Source organism: Ursus americanus, chromosome 1 (assembly GCF_024610735.1).
Source record: "Ursus americanus isolate L20-20 chromosome 1, mUrsAme1.1.p, whole genome shotgun sequence".
In the NCBI taxonomy this organism is placed as follows: domain Eukaryota; kingdom Metazoa; phylum Chordata; class Mammalia; order Carnivora; family Ursidae; genus Ursus; species Ursus americanus.
In genome coordinates, this window is record NC_142127.1 from 80,784,381 (window position 1) to 80,807,692 (window position 23,312).

General features: G+C 37.1%; 1 protein-coding gene across 7 annotated transcripts in view; it reads left to right on the forward strand.

Moving 5' to 3' along the window:
* Window positions 1-23,312, forward strand: part of PIKFYVE (phosphoinositide kinase, FYVE-type zinc finger containing) — a 77,944-nt gene that overhangs the window by 14,521 nt on the left and 40,111 nt on the right. For 6 of the 7 annotated variants that reach the window (XM_045806615.2, XM_045806614.2, XM_045806616.2 and 3 more), the window contains 11 exons: window positions 637-844; window positions 2,599-2,688; window positions 7,138-7,276; window positions 8,797-8,954; window positions 10,420-10,531; window positions 11,502-11,649; window positions 12,191-12,358; window positions 18,180-18,239; window positions 20,005-20,134; window positions 20,556-20,736; window positions 21,362-21,436. In XM_045806615.2, coding sequence (XP_045662571.2) covers window positions 637-844; window positions 2,599-2,688; window positions 7,138-7,276; window positions 8,797-8,954; window positions 10,420-10,531; window positions 11,502-11,649; window positions 12,191-12,358; window positions 18,180-18,239; window positions 20,005-20,134; window positions 20,556-20,736; window positions 21,362-21,436 — 1,469 coding nt within the window. The remainder of the gene's footprint in view (window positions 1-636; window positions 845-2,598; window positions 2,689-7,137; window positions 7,277-8,796; window positions 8,955-10,419; window positions 10,532-11,501; window positions 11,650-12,190; window positions 12,359-18,179; window positions 18,240-20,004; window positions 20,135-20,555; window positions 20,737-21,361; window positions 21,437-23,312) is intronic. The other variant, XM_045806618.2, reaches the window with a different exon arrangement.

Genomic DNA, 23,312 nt, shown 5'->3' on the forward strand with positions numbered 1-23,312 from the left:
TGGCAGTGTATGAAAGTATTAAATAACCTTGTTGTTTGTCCTCTGAAGACTATTTCATTGCCAACTCAACTTTCACTATAGGAATTTCTGTAATAGTTCCCTCACATATTGCAAACAGTCTGTAAGCCCATTTTCTATTTGTTTGTTTTGAGATGGTGCCCCCTTGTGGAGGCCACTCTCAGGGCTTTACAGTGGAGACCTACGTAATATTTTCCTCTTTACTTCTTGCCCAGGGAAAATATGTTGTTTCCCTTTGTAGTGGTTTATTTACTCTATTCGAAACAACTTTTTTCTTGAACGTACTGTCCCTTATTTCATTTTTAGAACCTTGAAAAATTAATTTTTTTGAAAAATACTGTTAAAACAGTTTCATCAGGTGCTGTTTTCTTCACTCATTAATAAATTTTGAGGTTATTTGAATGACTGGATGAGTTTATGATAATGATGGTTTTTAAAATATATAAATGAGCCAATAAATTATTTTGCATTGTGAAAACATCTTTTTTGGTAGTCTTTACTTGAAGACGTTTTCCTGTTACTTGAAAAACTATTAACCCAAGGATTTAATGTGTTTTGTTAAGTAACCTATTATCATTATTTCTTAAGTTAATTTTCTTGTTTTGTTTTCGCTCCTAGGGGACCTCCGAGCTTGTACATACTGTAGAAAGATAGCCTTAAGCTATGCTCATTCCACAGACAGTAATTCCATTGGAGAAGACTTGAATGCTCTTTCAGATTCTGCTTCTTCTGTGTCTGTACTTGATCCAAGTGAGCCTCGAACACCTGTTGGAAGTAGAAAAGCCAGCCGCAACATATTTCTAGAGGATGATTTTGCCTGGCAAAGGTACTATCACTTAAGTCCAGTTTTAGTTATATTTGAGAAATACAGATAGTCTTGTGACCCATGGCTGCCTTCAGTTAATTTTTATCATCTTTGAATTATTTCCTACACATTCCCCTCCTTTTTCTTTGGCTTGCTCCCAGAAGGATTATGGGATGTTTATGGATAGTGATTATATTGACTAATTAGAATGTAAGCTCTACAAGAGGAGAGACTTTGTATTGTTCTTGTTCACTGTTCTGCCTGCTGGCACCAGGAACAGTGTATGGCATATATATGATCTTGATAATATTTGTTGAAAGGAAACAGAAGTTATTGAGACGAATAATTTCCAATGTAGCCTTCTTAGAGAAGGAAAATGCCCATAAACTTTCATAATATTTATAAATGCAATTTAGATGTTTTTCCTCCCTAAGGAACATTTCATGTTTTTCCATAGGTTTAAATATGGTACTTCCAGCTGCCTGCTGGTGAAAGATGTTACTTACTCTGGGAAGTTACATGGATTTGTTTGAATTAGGATCCTAGATTCATCAGTTTCTGATTTTTTTTTTTTTGCCAAGTTATATTCTTATGTATAATACTAAATCTGGCCATATGAAAGAGCTTAGAGTTTTAATTAACCTTTTTCTGATAAGTTATTTTAGCAAGCACCCCTTAAAAGTGTGAGGAATTAATAGGTAACCAATGAATTTAAATAGAAGTCAAGAATGAATTATAGCTACATTCTACATGTATGAATCTCAGGGACATAATGTGGAGCAGAAAAGAAAGTCACATACATATACAGTGATTATTTATGAAGTTCAAAAGTGCACAAAACAAACACACTGTCTAGGTATACAGATGTGGCAAACTTAAAGAAAAGGCAGAGAATGATAAGTATAAAATTGACAATAGTAGTTTCATTGAGGGCCCAGAGGAGAATGGGTTTGGGTAGGGGAATACAGGCATTTCAGACTCAGTGCTAATGGTGCTTTGGTATTTGTGGCATCATGATTCTTTATATATTACATGTATTTTGTAAATTTTAAAAATTGATTCTACATTTAATAGAACAATAAAAAAGTATAGGGATTCTCAGTTCTTTCTTACTTTAGCTAGTAATGCCTTTTAGTTGCACCTGGCCTTATTGTGTGAGCCCAGAATTGGCAAGTATCCTCCGATGAACTGGATTTGAAAGCTTCCTGTAGTTTAGTTGTCAAAGGTAGAATAATTTTATTTCTGTGCTAATTGTTTCATGTTCGTTCTCTTTTAGTTATCATATCTCTGGGATAGGCACTACTTGCTCCTTTTGACAGAATTTAAGGTTTAGAGAGATTAACTAATGGACCGAAGGTCATCCAGCTAGTAAGAGGGAGAGCCTGCACTTGGACCTAGGTCTGACTCTGCAGTGCTATTCCAGTGGGCTATGGGGACTGAGAATAAAATACTTGAACTCAGGATTCCCCCCCCCCAAATCACTTCAATTTTGTGTATATGATGGATGAAGGAGTTCTGTAAGAACCCATCCAACCAGTAGTTATTATTTTAAGGGCATACCATATACTTAATAAACTACCATTCTTTTGGCAGTTGATGTAGTTAATATATAAACCGTGATTTCTACCTTAATTAATTAATTAGAAGAAAACCTAAGTGACCCATAATCTCATTATTGCAGGGAAAAATAGTCTGGAATTAATAGGTAACCAATGAAATTGGATTTGCTTGTTACTGTCCCAAATCATCTCAGTATTTTTCTACTTTCTTTGTAGTTTGATTCATCCAGACTCCTCAAATACTCCTCTTCCAACAAGACTTGTATCTGTTCAAGAGGATGCTGGGAAATCTCCTGCTCGAAATAGGTAAACTGCCAAATGAAAACTCCATATTCTGTATTTGATTTTTCTTTCTTTCACGGTAATGAGAAGAGCAAACAGATAAACATGGGGTGGGATTGATTATTATACTTTCTTTACCCGAAAAGCTGAATTAAACTGTTGTTTTTCCTTTTGCTAGTCAGCTCTGGCTTGCATTCTCTTCAGTGTCTCTTTTCCAGTATTCTCCACTGGCTTCAGACAGTAGCTTTCTTCTAGCTTAGCAGATGGCCTTATTTTCTGTGTAGAGCGAAAAGAAGAGCTAACAAATAGGCATATCCTCAACTCTTACCACCACTTACCAACTTGATTATATTTAGGGCTCATCTTTTTTCTTTACATCTTATCCAAGCTAATTCTCCATTTGTATTCTGGATCTCATCCTTTCTCATTTTTTATTAATTATCCTATTGATGTTTGTACCTTCTACCTCTCATTGCTGACTCCTTACCATCAGCATTTAAACAAACTCAGATCACCTATTAAAAACGAACAAAAATTTCTTCTTTATGTTTCTCTCTTTACCTGTATTCTCAATTATTTCTTTTCTCCTTAACCAAATTCCTTGAAATAGTTGCCTGTAATCATTCTACACCCGCATACTTTCTCCTTTTTCAACTTACTAGATCTTACTGATGTCCACACCTCTTCACTGAAAATGCTTTCCTTTTTACAAGTTTAAGTGGTGAGTAAGTAGTTCTTAACCTGAAGAACTAGACATCTGAATGACCTTGGTTTAACATACTTTCAATTTATTCTTTCTACAAGTATTATTAAGTACCTAGAAACCAGGTGTGTGTAATACAGCAAATGAATCAAACAAAAATTTAATGCGCAAAAAAGCAATAAGGCATAGGGGTAGAGATTGGCATTTTAAATAGTGTAGTCAGGGAAGACCTCACTAGGAAGGTGATATTTGAGCAAAGGCCTGAGGATATGAGGGAATGAGCCATGTGGACATTTTGTAGAAGAGTGTACCAAGAAAAAGGGAATAGCAAATTCTTAGAAGGACCATAGTTGGCAGAGAGTAACAAGAGGTCCTGTGTACCTGGAGTAGAATGTTCTTATAGTTACTTGTAGGACTTTGCCAGTTACTCTGGGTGAAGTGGGAAGCTACTAGAGAGTTTGAGTTTTTCAAAAAGTTTTGAAATTATTTTGAAAAAATTTCAAGTTTGCAAAAAGTTGCAAGAATAATGAATTTTAATATATTCTTTATTAAGGTTCACTAATTTACATTTTCACATTTGCTTTGTTGCTATTTATATAATAGAATTTTTCCTGAATTAGTTGATAATAAGTTGTATACATCAGGATCTTTTACTTTTTTTAAATTAATAAGCTTCATTTTTTAGAGCAGTTTTAGGCTCATAGCAAAATTGAGTATAAAGCACAGAGAATTCCTATACACCCCCTACTTTCATAACCTCCCCCATGATCAATATCCTGTACCAGAGTGGTACATTTGTTACAGTTGATGAACAACTGTTAACATGTTATCACCCTGCATTGATATATTATCACCCAAAGTCCATAATTTACATTAGGGTTCACTCTTGGTGATGTACATTCTGTGGTTGGGACAGATGTATAAGGATATGATATCCAGTGTTGTAGTATACTATACTCTCACTGCCTTAAAATTCTCTGTGCTCTGGGGTGCCTGCCTGGCTCAGTCGGTTAAGCATCTGACTCTTGATTTTGGCTCAGGTCATGATCTCAGGACATGGGGTCTTTGTGCTCAGTGTCGAGTGAGCCTGCTCCTCTCCCTCTGCCTCCTGCCCTGTTCGTGCTCTCTCTCTCTCTCTCTGTGTCAAATAAATAAATAAAATTTTTAAAAAGAAAATTCTTTGTGCTCTCTTTATTCATTTCTCCCTCCCCCCAAACCCATGGCAACCACTGATTTTTTTACTGTCTCCATAGTTTTCCCTTTTCTAGAATGTCGTATAGTTGGACTCATTCAGAATGTAGCCTTTTCAGATTGGTTTCTTTCACTTAGTAATATTCATTTAAGATTCCTCCATATCTTTTCATGGCTTGGTAACTCATTTCTTTTCAGCATTAAATCATATTCTATTATCTGGATATACCATAGTTTATCCATTTACCTACTGAAGGATATCTTGGTTATTTCCAAGTTTTGACAATATGAATAAAGCTGCTATAAACATTTGTGTGTAGGTTTTCATGTGGTCATGTATTCAGTTCATCTCGATAAATACCAAGGAGTATGATTGCTGTATCATAGGTAAAGAGTATGATTAGTTTCATAAGAAATTGCCAAACTATCTTCCAAAGTGGCTGCACCATTTTGGATTCCCTAAATGGAAGAAGAGGAATTGGAGATGGGAGTTGTGCTGTAGTGAAGGGGGGAATGCCACAAGGGGATGTGGAGTTAAGACAGTTTTTTAAAAGGTGGGATGAATTACGGTATTTTCTGTTGGCAGTGAACAAATGGAGAAATAACTGCTAATTTACAGTGTAGTTCCATGTGTTTTGAATTAATGCTAAGACTGATGTAAGTCTTTGGGAAAGGTATAATTTAATCAGTGAGTACTATCTCTAAATAAAATTTCAACAAGCATTCTTAGTGCTAGGCTACTTATTTGAGTATTTGACAACAAATTTGACTAATTTTCCTTTGTTTTTGTTACTGCCATATCAGGATATGTGCAGGGATAGTTAGAATGTTAGAGAAGCAAAACACATGGATAATGCATTCATTGGAAAAGAGATTTTAATTAATGGAATAAGACATATAGTGGTGACTTTTCACTAAAAGAATATGGCAAGAAATAAATGATTATTTAAAAAATCTTGCTTATTTATTTGGTTTCTCATAAGCTATTGAGAATGACTTTTTGGTAAACCTGTTATAAACCTGTGAATAATTTTTTAATTTTTTTTTAAAGATTTATTTATTTTTTAGGGGGAGAGAGAGCATGCATGTGCACGTGCATGCATGAGTTGGGGGAAGGGCAGAGGGAGAGAATCCTCAAGTAGACTCCCCACTGAGTGTGGAGCCTGCTGTGGGCCTGATCTCACGACCCATGAGATCATGACCTGAGCCAAAACCAAGAGTTGGATGCTCAACTGACTGAGCCACCCAGGCACCCCAAAATTATTTTAAAAGTATCTTTATCGTCATGCTAGGGAGAGCATAGTTTTTCAATTGACACCTGGTTTTGAATGGCAGCCTTGTTAGTTGAGTTACTTTAGACAAATTACTTAATCTCTGACTCTTGATTTCTTTATGTGTAGAATGGATTTAGTAGTGCCTATTCCATAGTATGCTGTGAGAATTAAGTGAGTTTAGTGTCTAACTCATTGTACATCTGCCTTTTTATCCTTTATATAGAAGCTAAAATTTGGTTTCATTTTTTTCTAAGTAGAAGCTAACTAAAATTTCTAGCTACAATTTTTTAATAAATGAAAGCTTGCTTGGTGTTATTGACATTCCACTTACAAGTCATTTATCTAGTAACTTTACCAAGAGGCAAAATTAAGGATATTATGTAAGTAATAATATAACAAGAGAGGAAATAAATTTTTACTCATTTTTTTATTGATCAAATTCAAAATATAATTGAGGACAACAATGCGGTTCTAATAAGAAGGAAGGAATTATTTTGGGGAATTATTTTGCTTAGTTGGGGTTCAAAGTTAATGTTTTCTCTTACCAGAACATTACAGATGTTCATCTAAAGAACATCTAAAGATTCTTAGTTCATTGGTTGTGCAAAAACTATTTGGCCTGTGGGCCATAGTTTCCTGTCCCTGGTAAGCAAGATTCTTTCTTTCTTTCTTTTTTTAAAAGATATTTATTTGAGAGAGAGAGAGCGTGCACCCGCTTGTGCTTACGGGGAGCAGGGGGAGTAGCAGAGGGAGAGGGAGAAGCAGGCTCCCCGCTGAACAGAGAGCCTGAGGCGGGGCTCTATCCCAGGACCTTGATATCAGGACCTGAGCCAAAGGCAGATGCTTAACTGACTGAGCCACCCAGGGACTCCCTGCGCAAGATTATTTCTGCTTTTAGTCTGTGATTCTTCATCTTTGTCAGCTAAAAAAAAAAAAACAAAACAAAACACTGGTTTTCAGCATTTTAACAAGAAGAGTTTATATCTTTTTCCTTTGAAATATTAAATGGTAAATGAACTATATTTACCATTGCTTTCCTATAATCTTTCCATAGCGACTGACTTTACACTAATTCTGAAATAGTTTTAGACTAACACAGAAGTTGGACAATTTAGTATAGAGAATTTCTGGATACTCTTCTCTCAGCTTCTCCCAATGATGATATTCTACATAACCATCATAACTACGTTTAAAAGTACCCTTGATGTTGGCAAGTAAGCATTTATTTAAAAATGAATTTTCACTGTAATTTTAAATTGATGAATAATTTACAACTGTGTTTTCACTTTTTATTTTTATTTCCAGATCAGCTAGCATTACTAACCTGTCACTGGATCGATCTGGTTCTCCCATGGTATCTTCATATGAGACATCTGTCAGTCCCCAGGCTAACCGAACATATGTTAGGACAGAGACCACTGAGGATGAACGCAAAATTCTTCTGGTACTGGTCCAGTATCTTTGCTATTTTTGAGCATAAAGATTATGTATCTCACTGATTTTTCTTTTTAAGAAACCTACAAATAGCCAGTTAGCATATAAATTAATAGAGGAAATAATTAGCTTAAGTTTTTATTAGGATCACCTAAGAAAGTGGTGAAGCATTTGGTGCTCTTATATTGCATTAATATTTTCTTGATCCCTTTCATCTGGTAAGATAAGAATTCAGGCGCTTATATAGTAAGTGAGCTGAACTTTTAGTTAGGGCCCAGATTGTTTTTAAACTTTGAAACATGTTTCTCATACACATGGACTGCTTTGCATACCTTTCTACTATATGTTTATATGAGATAATAATCAGTTGTTTATTGAATTTATCTATGTGTAAAATATTGTGTTTAGTTCCGAGAGTGACTCAAAGAAATGGAAATTGGCTTCTGTCCTCAAGCTTAAAATTCAAAAGGTAGAAAGGAGACTGATGGGCAGGCCCTTGATAGTAAAAATGTAATACTTTATTAATAAGAAATAGAAAGATCATTAGTGGTGATGGCTTTAAACTGAAAGACTTGGCCTGGACCTTGAAGAATGCAATGGATTTGGGTAGGCATTGAGGTAAACAAATCTTATTTAAAGGTGTGACAAGGTATAGAGGTGAAAATACTCATGACATTTTTCCATGCACCAAAGTCGGACTTATTAGGAGAGTTTGGGAGAGAGAGTAAGCTGGAGTCTGTGGGCAAAGAGATTAAGCTGGAGTGTGGGGGCAGTGAGAATGGAAGTTACTTGGGGTTACCTGGTGGGACATGGTGAGTTCAGCCTTTACAAGTTTAGATTGGAACCTGCAGGTGCTAAGCACTGTTGGAAGTTTTTTTGAGCAGGGAGTCATTCACTGAAGGCCTTCCTGTAGGAAGATTTCACCTGGCAGTTGGGTGTAGGTGACAAGGGTGGGAAGCTGCTGGAGTGAAGTCTACGAGAAACAGATTGGTGTGATTGACTAAAATCTCCTCTCCCTTGCCCTGTCTCCAAAGAGGAGATTTTGTGATATTGTACTTAGATAACTAGGGGACTGATCATATGTGTCATTGACTGAAAAAAATTATTTGGGATAGTTGGGCTTTTTTTCCTTAAATATTTTATTTATTTGAGAGAGAGAGAGAGAAAGAGAGAGAGCACAAGCTGGGGAGGGCGGGGAGGAGCGGCAGAGGGAGTGGGAGTCTGACATGGGGCAGGATCCCAGGACTCTGAGATCATGACCTAAGCTGAAAGCCCCCGCATAACTGACTGAGCCACCGAGGTGCCCTGGTATAGTTGGTTTTTAAGAGAAGAAGTTGCATTTGCAGTTAGATGAGCTGAGTTCAAGCTGCTTCCCATGCACATGTCATTCCTATTAAATGGTATGAGTTGGCTCTGACAAAGAAATCTGAATTGAATTTCCTTTTATGCATCTAAAAACGGAAAGAATCTGCAAAGGTATATAATAGTTTCTTTCTCAGGAGTAATTATTTGCTCATAATGTGATTTCAGGACAGCGTTCAGTTAAAGGACCTGTGGAAGAAAATCTGCCATCACAGTAGTGGAATGGAGTTTCAGGATCACCGTTACTGGCTGAGAACGCATCCCAATTGCATTGTGGGAAAAGAATTAGTCAACTGGTTAATCCGAAATGGACACATTGCTACAAGGTAATGTGATCTTAAGAAAGACTTTTTGATATTATTTGTTACTTTAGTTTTATTAAGGCCATAATGTCGTAGATATAAGGGCAGCAAATTTTGTGAATAGGGTACTGTTTGTTTCCTGTATTTGGTGCTTAGTGTGCTAATGATTCACCGCCCCCCCCCCTTCTGGGTTTTAACCAGTAGTGAATAGATGCAAGGAGCAAATGGGGTCACAGTTTACGTTATTTATTAAAAGCAGAAGTGTGCAATAATTCCCCAACACAAAACTTTTCGGTTGAGTGGGGGAATGTGGCTAGATATTAAGATCACAGTGGATTCTCCTGCTACTGTTCCCTAATCTGCAACCTAATTGCAGCCCTAATTGCAACCTGTTCCCTAATTGCAACCTGGCCTATGGAATTGAGTTCTTAAATCACACCTGGAGTGTCCTTGCTTGCCTCAGGAATCATTTGTGAGAAAGAGACAGACAGGTCCTATTGCCTTTCAAGGCAGCATGTCCCTAAGCTATTCTAGTTGATTAGATTAGCTACTCCTTTCCTGGGAAGAAACAAGTATGTAGGAAGAGAGAATAAAGGCTTTAGCAGTGAAGCCCTAGGGTCCAGTTTTGGCTATATTTCTTTTTAGTTTTGTGCTTTTACTCACGTTATTTAATCTCTTTAAGCCTTGGACCTCTCAGTTCCAATGTGGGGAGAATATGTGGTCCTGTGAAGAAGCCATGAGGATGAAATGAAATAATATGGGCTAAAGTGCTTTATAAATTGTGAAATGCCATGAGTGCAATGTGTTGTGTCTATTTCATGTATATATGTATTTGTATATATTAAGTGTCTATATGTTATTATTATTTTCTAAAGATTTATTTATTTGAAAGAGAGCACGCACGAGCAGGGGGAGGGGCAGAGGGAGAGGCAGAGGGAGAGAGAAAGGAGAAGCAGACTCCGCTGAGTAGGGAGCCCGATGCGGGACTAGATCGCAGGACCCTGAGATCATGACCTGAGGTGAACTTAACCTACTAAGCTACCCAGGCACACCTTAAGTGTCTATATATTATTGTATATATATTAAGTATCTATTTCATATATTTATGTATATATATCTGAAGTATTTGGTATTGTCTTCTCATCAAGACTGTAAGCTCCTTGAGGGCAGGAACCATGCTAGTCTCACCATTTTGTTTTACTCTAGTGAGGACAGCAGTATGCCTGCACTGAGCACTTGATACAGGTTTGTTGTAAGTGAAATTAGGTTTTGGTAGGACTGCCTTACCAGCAGGTTCTCCTTTACTCTGGGATCTGGGAAAATCTTTTAATACAGCTTCAAGTGTCGCTTGTTTTACCCCTCAACTGTCGACGGACCATTTTTAATTCCAGCTGATTATAATGAAAGAGAATTCAGTTTGCATCTCATCTTGTACCTGTGAAATTACCCTGACTTTTAAAAGTTTTTATTTTTGTTGGTCTTAATTCAGGGCACAAGCTATAGCCATCGGACAAGCGATGGTCGATGGGCGTTGGCTGGATTGCGTCAGTCATCACGACCAGCTGTTCAGGGACGAGTATGCGCTGTACAGACCACTGCAGGTAGTTTTCCTTGTCACCGCTGGTTTCTTGTGAAGTCTTTCTTCGTTGGTGGGAATAAAAAGTTGTTGAATTAGTCAGAGATACATTTTCCTAACCCGTTTTCCCTGTTGTTTGAAAGTTAAAAACATTTTTACTTGGTGGGTAGGGGTGATGAAAAACCTATTGGAATCAGACAGTTTGCAGTTGGTTTGGCTTTTCTTAAGCTGGCCTTCATGGTATTATAGTTGCTTGTCATTTGCCATTAATGGTTTTCAGTTTCACTATGTCTGTGTTTTCAGCACTTAGAGTATACATAATAAAATGATTGAAAAAATTTAGTATCAACAATGCAGTAGATTTTGACACATTAGCAGCATTAAATTGTATAACAGTGGTAAAACAATGGATATGTATATGTCTTTTTACTTTAATTAGGCAAATAGAAATCATTTAAAATATAACTTTTAAAAAGATAAGCTTTCACTTTTGGTCTATGTTAATTTGATATATATATATATATATATATATATATATATATATATATATATATATATGTATATATAATGTTTAGGAATACCTTTGTAAAAAAGGTTAGAAAAGACAAATGACCAAAAAGACTGGTGTGGTGTTATTTGTTAAAATTTAACAGTTTTCCAGAATGTGTCCTAGAGTTGGCACAGGATTAGAATAAATTCTAAGGCAGGTTTACTCTCAGGACTAAAAAGGATGAAATGAAACACTGTAAAATCTGTAATGTTTTGCTCATGATAAGCTGCCTAAACCTACTGATGAATGGCAATTATAATTTTCAGAGTGGAATTGTCAGCATTGATGCTGGTTTACAACTTAGTTTCTATTAATTTGCTTACTTTTATGTAATTCATTTGGTGGTTAGCTTTGTAGAAGTATTGGGCTAGAGTTTATTTGTAGCGTTGCCATTGAACGTTGCCACTGAAAGTGAATTACTTGGATCTTGCCTTGATCTTTGCAGAGTACAGAATTTTCTGAGACCCCTTCTCCAGACAGTGACTCAGTGAACTCTGTGGAAGGACACTCTGAGCCATCCTGGTTTAAAGACATAAAGTTCGATGACAGTGACACGGAACAGATAGCTGAAGAAGGTGACGATAATTTGACTAGTGAGTTTAAGCTTTCTAACATTTTAATTTTTATGACTCATTACTGTGTATGTATGATAAAATGAGTGTTTTGTTTGTTTAATTGAAACAATTCTACTTTAAGTTTTATGGCACCAACTAAACGTAAACGTCTGGTAGCAATCCTTGTTCTAGATACAGTATTTTCTTAAGAAACCAACTTGTTAGGCTACTGGCGTTTTCACATTTTGCCATAGTCTCTAGTTTGCAGCAGCTTAAAAATAACTCTGAGCTAATAATATCGCAGCAGACAACTTTCTCACCTCTTCACTACAATATCAGACTTTCTCTCTGCAGAACCTCCAATATATTTCTCCATCTTAAAAATTCATCTTATATTTAATGTGTTCCAATTTTATTAAGTCTCCACAGAAGTACATGAAAATACTGTATCCATTTTGGTAGTGCACATTGGGCTTGTCTATTAAAAGAACATTTTTCTCCTTTCCTCCAATACCCTGATGAAACCCATTTTTACTCCCCTCCTCTCCCTATATTTCTTTCCCCTCCCCGACACTAAAAGATTCTGCCAGTCCTAGCAAGCGCACATCAGTCAGCAGCTTCCAGTCCACAGTGGACAGTGACTCAGCCGCTTCCATCAGCCTGAACGTGGAGCTGGACAACGTGAACTTCCATATCAAGAAGCCCTCCAAGTACCCACATGTGCCCCCTCACCCTGCTGACCAAAAAGGTAGGAGGTAGTCACCATCTGGAATCCGGGCACAGGCCGGAGAGCTGGGCCACACGATCTCATGCCAGCCTGTCCTCCTGGCTTCCTCTGTCCCATGTGGCGGAGGGGTTCGATGTGGGTCTTGTTCCCCCCTTTCCATTTTCCCCACACCACCTCCCCACACTTTTTTTTGGTTGGTTCCTTTTATTTCTCGTTTTCTCCCTCAGTACCACCACACCCAATTTAAAGCTTGTAGTCTTTAAAAGGAACTACATCTTTAAAAGGAACTACTACTACTGCTCTTTCCTTAGCATAATGTGCAACTTCCAAGGTGGCATTTCTTTGCATTTATAACATGGATGTTCTGCTCTATTCATTTCTCTTTCTTTATTTAACATTTTAAAGCCTATTCGCTTATGCTATTAACCAGTAATGTAGTATTTCACTAAACCTTTTCAGGTGCTTGAACTATATTAGGGGGAAAACACACAATCCAAAACATCTTTCTCCTATGATTTAAAATGTTTGTTATGGAAAGAACAGACTGAAGATACACATTTCTTTCCTGGTACCATTGTATTTTTTTCTGTGGTTTCTAACCATGATGAAGCTTCTCACGGATGTTTGTCTGCAGGGAAGGATCGTGTCGATCAGACTCTCACGTGTATTCCCAGGCCACGCAGTAGTTATATTTTCCATTGTTAATAAATAAAATACCATTCTTGTGTCCACCTCAAAAAAAATGCTTGTGATGTATATGCCATACTTATAGAAAATGTTTCTTCTCTGAGTAATACAAAGTGAGTTTGTTAATTTTAGTTGTCTTTTTTGAGGGTTTATTCTACTGACTCAAAAATAATAGTGGCCATATTCAGAAGACATTTGGTATAAAAGGAAAAATAAGATAAATCTTTGCTAAAATCCAATATAGCAATGTATAAAAAATGAAATGCTTTTTAAAAAATGGATGTTGAAGTTTACTCTGTTGGATATAACTAAAAGCCAAATTAAATCTTAGCTCTAAAGAGGCGTTATGTAAAAGTAAATAAAAAATACATAAGTAAATAAGTAATTGTGAGATTTCATTATGTTGTAGTAGCTAAAAAATCATTATAAAGATGAAACCATTTATTCCATGGTTTCACCTGGAGTTTGGATTTTTAACATTTAGCTCTCTAAAGTTGAATTTTCTTAGATTGGAAATGCTTGTCTAATGCCTTGCTACTTTCTATTTTGAGTCTAAAAATATGGTCAGAAAAGAAAAGCTTTTGAACCTAAAGATCTATTCGAAAATAATTGGAAACAAACTCCCATTTCTATAACAGATTTCTAATGGTTGTCAGTATTAACCATTATCCCCAAGATGTGGTAAAAAAACTTTTTAAGGGTTATAGTAATAGGGGAAAAAAAAAGAGAGGCAAACCATAAAACAGACTTAATGATAGAGAACAATCTGAGGGGTGCTGGAGGGGATGTGGGCAGTTGATGTGGTAAGTGGGGGATGGGTATTAGGGAGGGCACTTGTGATGAGCACTGGGTGTTATATGTAAATGGTGAATCACTAAATTCTACTCCTGAAATTAATGTTACACTCTGTGTTAATTAATTGGAATTTAAATTAAAAATTGAAATAACAAAAAGTTATAGTAATAAAAAGGTGTATTTTATTAAAAAATAGAAATTTAGAGAGGATGCAGTAAAAGAGGAGACTTGACTAGTGTTGAACATGAGTAAGATACATATCTTTATGGGAATCCTCAAAACAAATTGTAAGCATGGTGGAGAACATTTGGGTGAGTATGAAAGGACAGTGAAGTAGACATGACATTTGGCGAGATGAACTGTAGTCTGGTCCCCTGGTGCATATTGGGTGATGTTTTTGTAATAGAAATAACAGATGGGGGTCAGAGGTGGCATCTGTTTTGATGGAGGGTATCTGTCGTTTGGAGATGTGTTGGCAGTGCACTTTCGTTTTGCTGAAAGTAGAGCGTGAAATACCTTTTTGATGTGATGATTTCATGTCTTCGAAGGTTAGGAAATTATGAAAACCGTGAAGAAGGTGACCTGTCATCATAGTATTCATAATAGCAAAAGATGGACTGCTGAGCACAGTAGGGCAATTTGCTTTAGGGTGCCTGACTTCATAATGTGGGGAGAGGAATGGAACAGGAAGCTTCAATACTGACAGTTGTACAGTACGACCTCAAATTGTATTCCTAAGGAAAATTAAAGGGGAAGCATCTGCAGTTAAAAAAATCACCATGACTTTTCTGCAACTTCTCTGCTCTCAGCCCTTTAAAAAGATTGTCTACAGAAGTTGTGAGAATTAACTTTTCTATGAGGATGAATCTGAAAGGGGGGCTAGCACTTAAAAAAAATGACAGGATAGCAGAAGTCCAGATTGCACTGATGGATGGAGTAAATGCCAAGGACAACTGAGAAAAAGATTTTTTAAATTGTGGCACAAAGAAAGAAAATTAGTGTAATAATATGGGGAAGGTGATGTAATATTAATTGAATCTTCTCCCCCTCGCCCGCATCAAGATAATTTTATCAGGAAAGAACGTACATGGTTAAAAGGAAAGTCAAGCCCAAGATAATGAAAGGAAATTAGAGAATACCTGATTATTTTGAATAAGTCTTTTGCCAGGTTCAGGTAAAATATATACCAGATTATTGAAAGAATTTAGAGCTGTGATCATGGGGCCAGAGTTTGTTATTTTTGGAGAATTATGGAGAAAAGGAGGGGGTTCAGATGATTATAGTGACAGAGGCATTAAAATTTTGTAAAAAATAAGTGCTTGATTTAACATTGAAAGTTGGCAAAATTGTAGGAAAAAATCAAGAGGATGTACTGTGATCTTTAGAGAAGGGATTGGTGGTGACTGGGCACCGGTGTTGGTTAACTAAAATAAATCTTTTCACAACAATCCCATTTCCTTCTTTTATGGTGGTTTGAGATGGTTAGCTCAGGAGACTGGTAGATACTGCTGTCTGTTATGTTAATAAGACATCTAATGGTCTCAATAACCTTGTGGAGGACAGTTTCACCCTTGAAATATGTTAAAGAGGGAGTAATAGGCTGTAGTTATATATACCTTTTAAAAGCACAGGCTCTGGAGTCTCTGAGTCTCTCTATAAAAAACACACATAAAGACATTAGTGTGTTTGGCAAATGTAAGAACTTAGCGATGTCACTATTAATATAACATGTGGATTTTGTACTTTGTGTAATGGTTGTGCCAAATACTGAAAGAGTAACCCGATAGCAACAGGAAAGAGATGCTCATAGGTTATGCTGTGGGGCATATAGGTCCTGTGCAACCTCGAGAGTCTAAAATTTAAGGCCTCTATAAATCCCTTGATAAATGTTTCTGGCTTTCACAGTTCTCTCCTGTTAGTTTTTAGCATAGTAACAAGAATTTGTTCTTTTTCTGTTTTTCTTGAGAAGTTGAAGTACAATAATGTATTTTTCCTGCATTGTAGTTGATTAACACTGATTACCAGAAAGTAAAGATTGTCAGAGTGAACTGGTAGTGAGGTGAAAGCGTAACACACTCCTCTGCCTCTGGTTTTCCTTCCTTTTAGAATGTAAATGGGAATGGGTGGTTTTTATCTTTCCGTTGAAGTTAAAGGTAATATTTATAAAATATTTTCATAGGAATCATCCTTTATCTTCCAAGGCTGAGGAAATTTGGATTTCTAAAATTGATTGACTTATCTGTACTTAAAAAAAATCTGGTATTTTTTATCTTATGTAAGCAAACCCCGCATTTTCATGAACTTGTAAAACTGGAACATTGTGGTCTTCTTTTGGATGAGTTTTTCACTATTGGTAAAACCTGGAGAGTCGTACCACTAAAATACATTCTGTTATGTGTTGCAAGCAGGATTCTGAACCATTCTTGACAGGTTAGTGAGTAGAACCTAAAGAAGTGAAAATCATAGCTTCCATAAGCTTCTAGATCTAACTTCCCATTTACAGAAAAACCTATAGGAGCAAGTTAAACGACACCATACAGAAACAATCCAATTGAATCCAGAAAATGTGAAATTCCACAAGACGTTTGGTCTGAGTTCTTTCAAAATTCAGTATCGTGACAAAGTAAAAAGGTAGGGGGTTTGCTTTGGACTGAAAGAGAATGAAGGAAATACAATGTGTGAACCTTATTGGATCGAGGTTTAAGGCAAAAAATTTATTAAAGCATTTGGGGACAGTTAGATAAATTTGAAGAATGTGCACTAATTTCATCATATTAAGACATTGTCAATTTCCTTTTAATTTTTTTTTGAAGGCATTATCAATTTTCTTAAGTATGTAAATGGTATTATGGCTATAGAGAAGAATGCCCTTATTTAAAATAAGAGATGTATGCTGAAGTATTAGTGGTCAAATGTCATGATGTGTGTAACTTCAAATGTTTGGGGGAAAATTCATATATATATGTAGAGAGGAATCAGATACGGAACGTTAACAGTTGTTAAATCTAGGGGAAGGGTTAATAGGGTTTTCTGTATGCTTGAAAATCATTACACACACACACACACACACACACACGCATACTTAATCCTTTTTTTTTTTTTTAAAGATTTTATTTATTCGTTTGACAGAGATAGAGACAGCCAGCGAGAGAGGGAATACAAGCAGGGGGAGTGGGAGAGGGAGAAGCAGGCCTCCAGCGGAGGAGCCTGACGTGGGGCTCGATCCCAGAACTCCGGGATTACGCCCTGAGCCAAAGGCAGACGCTTAACGACTGAGCCACCCAGGCGCCCCTTCATCTTTAGTATGAAAAGTAAAGCTTGTAAAGCCAATATGTTAGTTGGACAAACAGTTGGCATTATTCATTTCTGTGCAGGAGGTGTAGAGATAAAGTATAACATCTGTTTTTATTTGTCCATGTACTTGTTTTATTGTGTTTGGCATGGTACACTTTGAATTTCCAATGTAAAACTTTTTCTCTGCTTGTTGAAAGGATGAGCATATTGGCTTATAAGCATAGCAACTTCTGAAGCTCATTTGTTATAAGGGAAGTCTACTTGGAAAGAATTTTGTGGAGAACCTTTATTTTAAAAGGCTTAAAATACACTGTGGTTTCGTTTGCATAGTAGAAAGAACCTCACTTGAGCTATGCTTGGTCACGGATGCAAAGAAAAGTTCATGGGGAAGTAAAGAATAAGTTTCACTTGTGAGAAAAGTGATGTTCTAAAAGTTCTAGAAGAACACAGTGTATGTTCAGTTATGGCAACTATTTGGCAGTGTTTGGTTTGAATTTTGAAAAACTGAAACCCTAATTCGAAAGCTCATAAAAATCCTGATGAGTTAAATCTTTATTCCCTGCCAGTGTCACTTCTGTATTAATTTGCTTTATAGCATATAGTCTGAAATTTGAAAAATAAAAACCACCTTATATATTCTTTCAGGTGGCTTCTCTATAAACTGTTTTGTATATAGACAGAGTGATTATTTGTGAAATCATACAGTTACAGATGAGAAAAATAGTGTAACTTTTTAGGCTTGTCATACCTAAATTCCTAAAGATCTCAATTTTCAGAAACTGGTTCAGCTTTGATAAGGGCAAAGCAATCTGTTAAAGATTATCTGACATTACTGCTGCAAGGTTCTGTTGAGTTATTATTCACGTCTGTTACGTTTGGTTTGAAGTGTGTGGAAAAAGTATAAAGATGCCGTTTAGCCTAAAGCTTTCTTCGATTGGCTGGGCCGCGTTGGGTTTAGTGTGAGTAATACTTTGTGTGTAGGTGTGTTCTCTGTGTAATGACGCCGGCATGTTACAGTCATAAGTCTCTCCTTTCCTTCCTCCTCTGCTCTCTCCCTGGTATGCAGAGTATTTGATTTCTGACAATGGAGGACAACAACTCTCAATAAGTGACGCCTTCATCAAAGGTAATTTTATCAAAAGCTGTACGTGGGATAGTGTGTCTTGTTCGTGAGGGTGTACTTAGGGCCCAGCACATTGATTGGCACCGAGTAGGTACTGAAAATAAATTTGATTTTTTAGTACTATGGGAACACAGGTTTTATATGTATAATAACTCTGAGAATGTTGGGAATGAAGAATATAAACTTGGACTTGGTTTGAGAGAAGATACCTGATCCAAAAAACCATTGTTTAAAAACATTTGAATAGAATTTAAATTTTATTCCATGAAAGGCATAGTTTCTGCTTTCCAAATCATGAATATAATATTAAGTATTGATACACATATCATCAAGGGATTCTCAAACTTGTCAAAAAGCCCCCAGGGAGATCTCATCCATTTGAGGTTGCTGCCTGCCCTGTGGAATTGGGAAGAGAAATGGGGAGAAGAGATAAAGAGCTAACTTTGCTGATTAATTTCTTGGGGACAAAAGGCAGTATAGAAGAAGACAGCCTTCTCTTACACCTTCCCTACTTAGCTTACTGTGGAGTAAAGACGTACTTAATTAGGTCATAACACTCCGCAGCTCAGACCTCAGATAAATTCTCATAACTTAGCAGTGTTTCTAAATTTACCTCTGAACATCTGGTTGAACTAGAAGTTTATAGGCCAGCTGTTTACATAATTAAAATGTACAGTGTTTTGTACCTCATATCGTGGACACATGCTTTACTTTGTAGTGCTGGGCTGTTCAGTTGAAAGTTTTTTGTTTGGTTGGTTTGCTTTAAGAGAGGGAAGGATTAGAGAATTTTTGTGAGCATTTTCCACCTCTTTCCATTTATTCAGTCACATTTTTCAGTAATTATACAGTGAACATCCTTTTTGCAAAGCTTTTTTTTTTTTTTAAAGATTTTATTTATTTATTTGAGAGAGAGAGCACACACACAGAGGGTGAGGGGGAGAGAGAAGCAGACTCCCCACCGAGCAGGGAGCCCGATGTGGGGCTTGATCCCAGGACTCCGGGATCATGACCTGAGCTGGAGGCAGACCCTTAACCCACTGAACCACCCAGGCGCCCATCCTTTTTGCAGAGCTTTCGATACAATCTGTTTTTTGTCTAGATGCATTTTCATTCTTTTTAAAAACTTAAAGATTTTATAAAATTTTAGGTAAATTGTTATTTATCATGTTTTAATATTTCTTTATAGTTCATTTTTGGGTCTGATTTGTAAAAGTTTTGCTTAAAAAAAGGCCTTTGTTCTAATATCAAGAAAGAAACACTATAAAGAATTGTCCGAATAGACTGTCTACACTGTCCTGTACTGGTTGAGACGTATCAGGGCTGAGCTTTTCTTTTTAAAGTTCAGCACCCACACTATCACATATCGTTCTGCCAGCATTCAGAATTCTGTTGAATGCAGTTTTTAGTTTGTGATTTTACAGGGAAAGGCAGCCCCCTTCTTTCTTAACGTTCCCAGTGAAATAAAAGGACTGTTAAAATCTCTTTTGTTTTTCAGAAGCCGTATTTATAATTATTGGCTTGAGAGTCCTAGTCACTTATGTACATTTGCTTTTCACTGTTCTGTCTCTGATTTTGCCTGTTGTGAGTATTGATGATCGAACTCACGCTTAGTTTTTTCATGTATTTACACATATCCTTGCCTTTTTACACCAGCAATTTGAATTGGCTGAGTTTAAGAACTTAAAAAGATAAATTGGTACTTTCTAAATCTATTAAGTACATGGCATAAAACATAACAGTAAAGTACGATTTCTTATTTTACACTTAGAATCCTTATTTAATCGTCGAGTTGAGGAGAAATCCAAAGAGCTGCCTTTCACACCTTTGGGCTGGCATCATAACAACCTGGAGCTGCTGAGGGAGGAGAATGGAGAAAAACAAGCCATGGAGAGGTTGCTGTAAGGCAGTGAGCTTTTCGATGTTAATTTTCCAGTTTTACAATTTTCAATGACTTGATGGGCATATGTGTAGTTGTTCTTCCTCATAAAGTCAAAAATCCTAAGATTACGTAGGAAGTAAGGTCTGTTCTGATGAAATTTCTTGTAAAATAAGAGTCCTAGACTGTGATTGTCTGTCCCAACTGTAATTTATATGTTAAAGTTTCGTTGAATTAAAGGGGTTATCTTAATTGAAGATACAGATTTCATTCATGTGCACAATGATTAAGGTACAGATGAAATAAGATTGGCTCAAGAAGATCTTGTCGTTGAGCCATAATTCATATGCTTATTTCTTTGTAGACTGCTTATCGCATCTTCAGAATTACTGTTTCTGGCAGTGTTAACTGTGCCAACTTCTTTCTGGTGACGTCTTTTATAGTTCGGCTAATCATAACCACATGATGGCACTACTCGAGCAGTTGCTCCACAATGAGTCATTGTCACCATCTTGGAGGGACATCATCGTATCACTGGTCTGTCAGGTTGTTCAGACGGTCCGACCTGATGTCAAGAACCGGGATGACGACATGGATATCCGTCAGTTCGTCCATATTAAAAAAGTGAGCTCTGCTAATGCTTTTCTAATGCTTGGAACTGATGGGGTGGGTCTGGTAGTAATTTGTCTCTTAATGGAAATCTAACAGGGGTTCTAAGTAAGGAGGGGGAGGTTTTTCTGTCTGCTGTTTGTTAGCAATGCACTTACAGGTCATAGAAGCCACCCATAGGAAGTGAGAGGGGAATGGAAGGGGGTGAGTGGGTCATGGAGTTGGGAAACCAAACAAATGTGGTTTCTTCCTTTTTGCTTCCTTTTTCTTGGCACATCATCTATGAGAAGACCTCTTCCCACAGATTACTGTGACTGTTCTAAGGAAAAGCAGTGGGTAACTGCCTTATTTAGATAGTGGAGTCCCATATGTATTTTTTGCCTATGACGTTTGATTTAGTAATGGTTTTAATTGTCAGTTTGTTCAGTCATGTGGGTATTTTAGAGTACCAGATAAGACCGTAGAGAGTGGGAGGTGGGAAAATAGTCATGCTAGATGTCATTAATTATTGGTTGAAAGGAAGAACTATATCCTGTACCTTTCTGTTCTAATTTAATAGTTTAAATTAAAAACAGAAATAATCCATCTGACTGGATTCTAATAATATATTTCACTGAGTTTTGTTTTCTTATTTCATTAGATTCCAGGTGGAAAGAAGTTTGATTCTGTGGTTGTCAATGGATTTGTTTGTACGAAAAATATTGCACATAAAAAGGTAATGTGATCTCTTCTAACAGCGAAGTTCAGTAAACTATGACTGTGTGCCAAGCCAACAAGTTTGGGTACCCTAATCATAGGAGAGAAGGAAAATGGATATCAAGGAGCAATTAGCACTGTCTACTATAGGGGTGAAATTTTGGAGGTTCGGGTAAGGTCTTCAGAGCTGATGATGATTAGGATTTGGATAATAGGAATTCATGAGACAAGAGAAGGAAGGAAGGGGATGGGCCAGGCTTCCAGACCAACAGAGTGATAGGGTACTGGTATCATTTCTCCCTTGACCTGCCACATCTTAGGGAGACAGGTTTCTCTAATAGACTGAGTCCTTCCAGAGGCCTAGCATTTTAAAACTTTGTTCTCTCTTCTACGGCTGAGCTGCAGAACTATCACTGGTGTTCTGTTATCCTTCTCACCTTCTATCTTTGCCTTCAGGCCTGAGGCCTCTTTCTAGCACTAGCACAAAGGAATGGGGTGAAATAACGTGGTGTATTAAGGAATCTCTGAGATCCTAATGTGCAAGATGAGAAAGGAGATGAGGCTGGAGGAAGCAGGCAAGGGGCTTTGTATCCCACTATGGGTCTTGAACTTTATTCTGAAGGCCACTGATTCTCAAAGTGCATGGTACATCAGGGTCCCCTGTGGACCTTGTTAAATATGTAGATTCCTAAGCCCAACCCCTAGAAATTCTCATTCAGTATAAGGGAGTGGGAGTGTGGGACTAAGGGAAAGGTGGGGCTGCTTTCAAAGTAGCCACTCCAGTGTCAGTGGTTGGTCCTCACGTTTTGAAAAACCATCAGGCTAGCAGTGCTCTCGAACTTGCTGTGCTTCCGAATCACTCTGGGGTGGAACCCACTGCAAATAGAGACACCCCGACCCCCACCTCTGGGGATACTGATTTGGTTACAGTGAGAGCTCAGGTAGATTTCTGGCCTGAGCAACTTGGTGGGGTGGGTGAACTACAGTCCTGTTTTCACTCTTTTCTAAGCAGAGACTAATTCATTTTTTTGTAAGGCACGAAGCCTCCCGAAAATTGTTAGTGACCATAGATAAATAAAACTAAGCTTAGATTTGATCCAATGTCAGTGTTTCTACATAGAGTCTTATTAAAACGGACACATTACCCATCAAAGTATTAATTTAAGCGAAATTAAATGATCTCTGTTGAATTAAGAGGAAAGTAAGTTGAGCTTATCTCCAGAATTGAAAATTGTATGTGGGAGTGGTAGAAACATATGCATGACTGACTGTCTTGCTCCACTGACCATATTTAGAGATAGTCTTTAATTTGCAGTTGCTAAAAAAAAAATCCCTAAATGCAGTTCCCCAACTGACGCGTTCTCTGTTCTAAGACCATGTGCCAGTTCGGAGTGTATAAGCACGGTCCGTCTGAAACCTCCTGGGCTGGGCTGCTGGGCCTGGGGCTTTAGTTGCATGGGGGTATTGTTTGAATCTGCGCTTCTGGATACACTTTAAGGTTTTCTGTTTTGACTTCTTGTTACCCAGTTTGGCTTGCCAATTTCTGACTGCTTGGAATCTCTTCAGGAGGTGTTTTAATTCTTTTCTCCCTCCTTTGTCCTTCTTAGAAAGGTTAAATTATGCTTTCAAAGTTGCTGATCTCTATGTGTTCGTGAGGTATTCTGTCTTTAAGCCCCTCTCCTCCATACCCAGGGCTTGATATCTTTTCTTGTAATATTAGAAAAAAAACTTTTAAAGAGTGTAGAGGATTAGGTTGAAATAGAATCAGTGAAACAAAGCCAATTTTTGAGGAAGTCTGCATTTCTCTGAGCAGTTTGTTTTGAAAAAATATGTAAGAGAATACCACAAAAGAACTAAATGAGAGTATTTCGATACAAATATAAAGAGATAGTCAA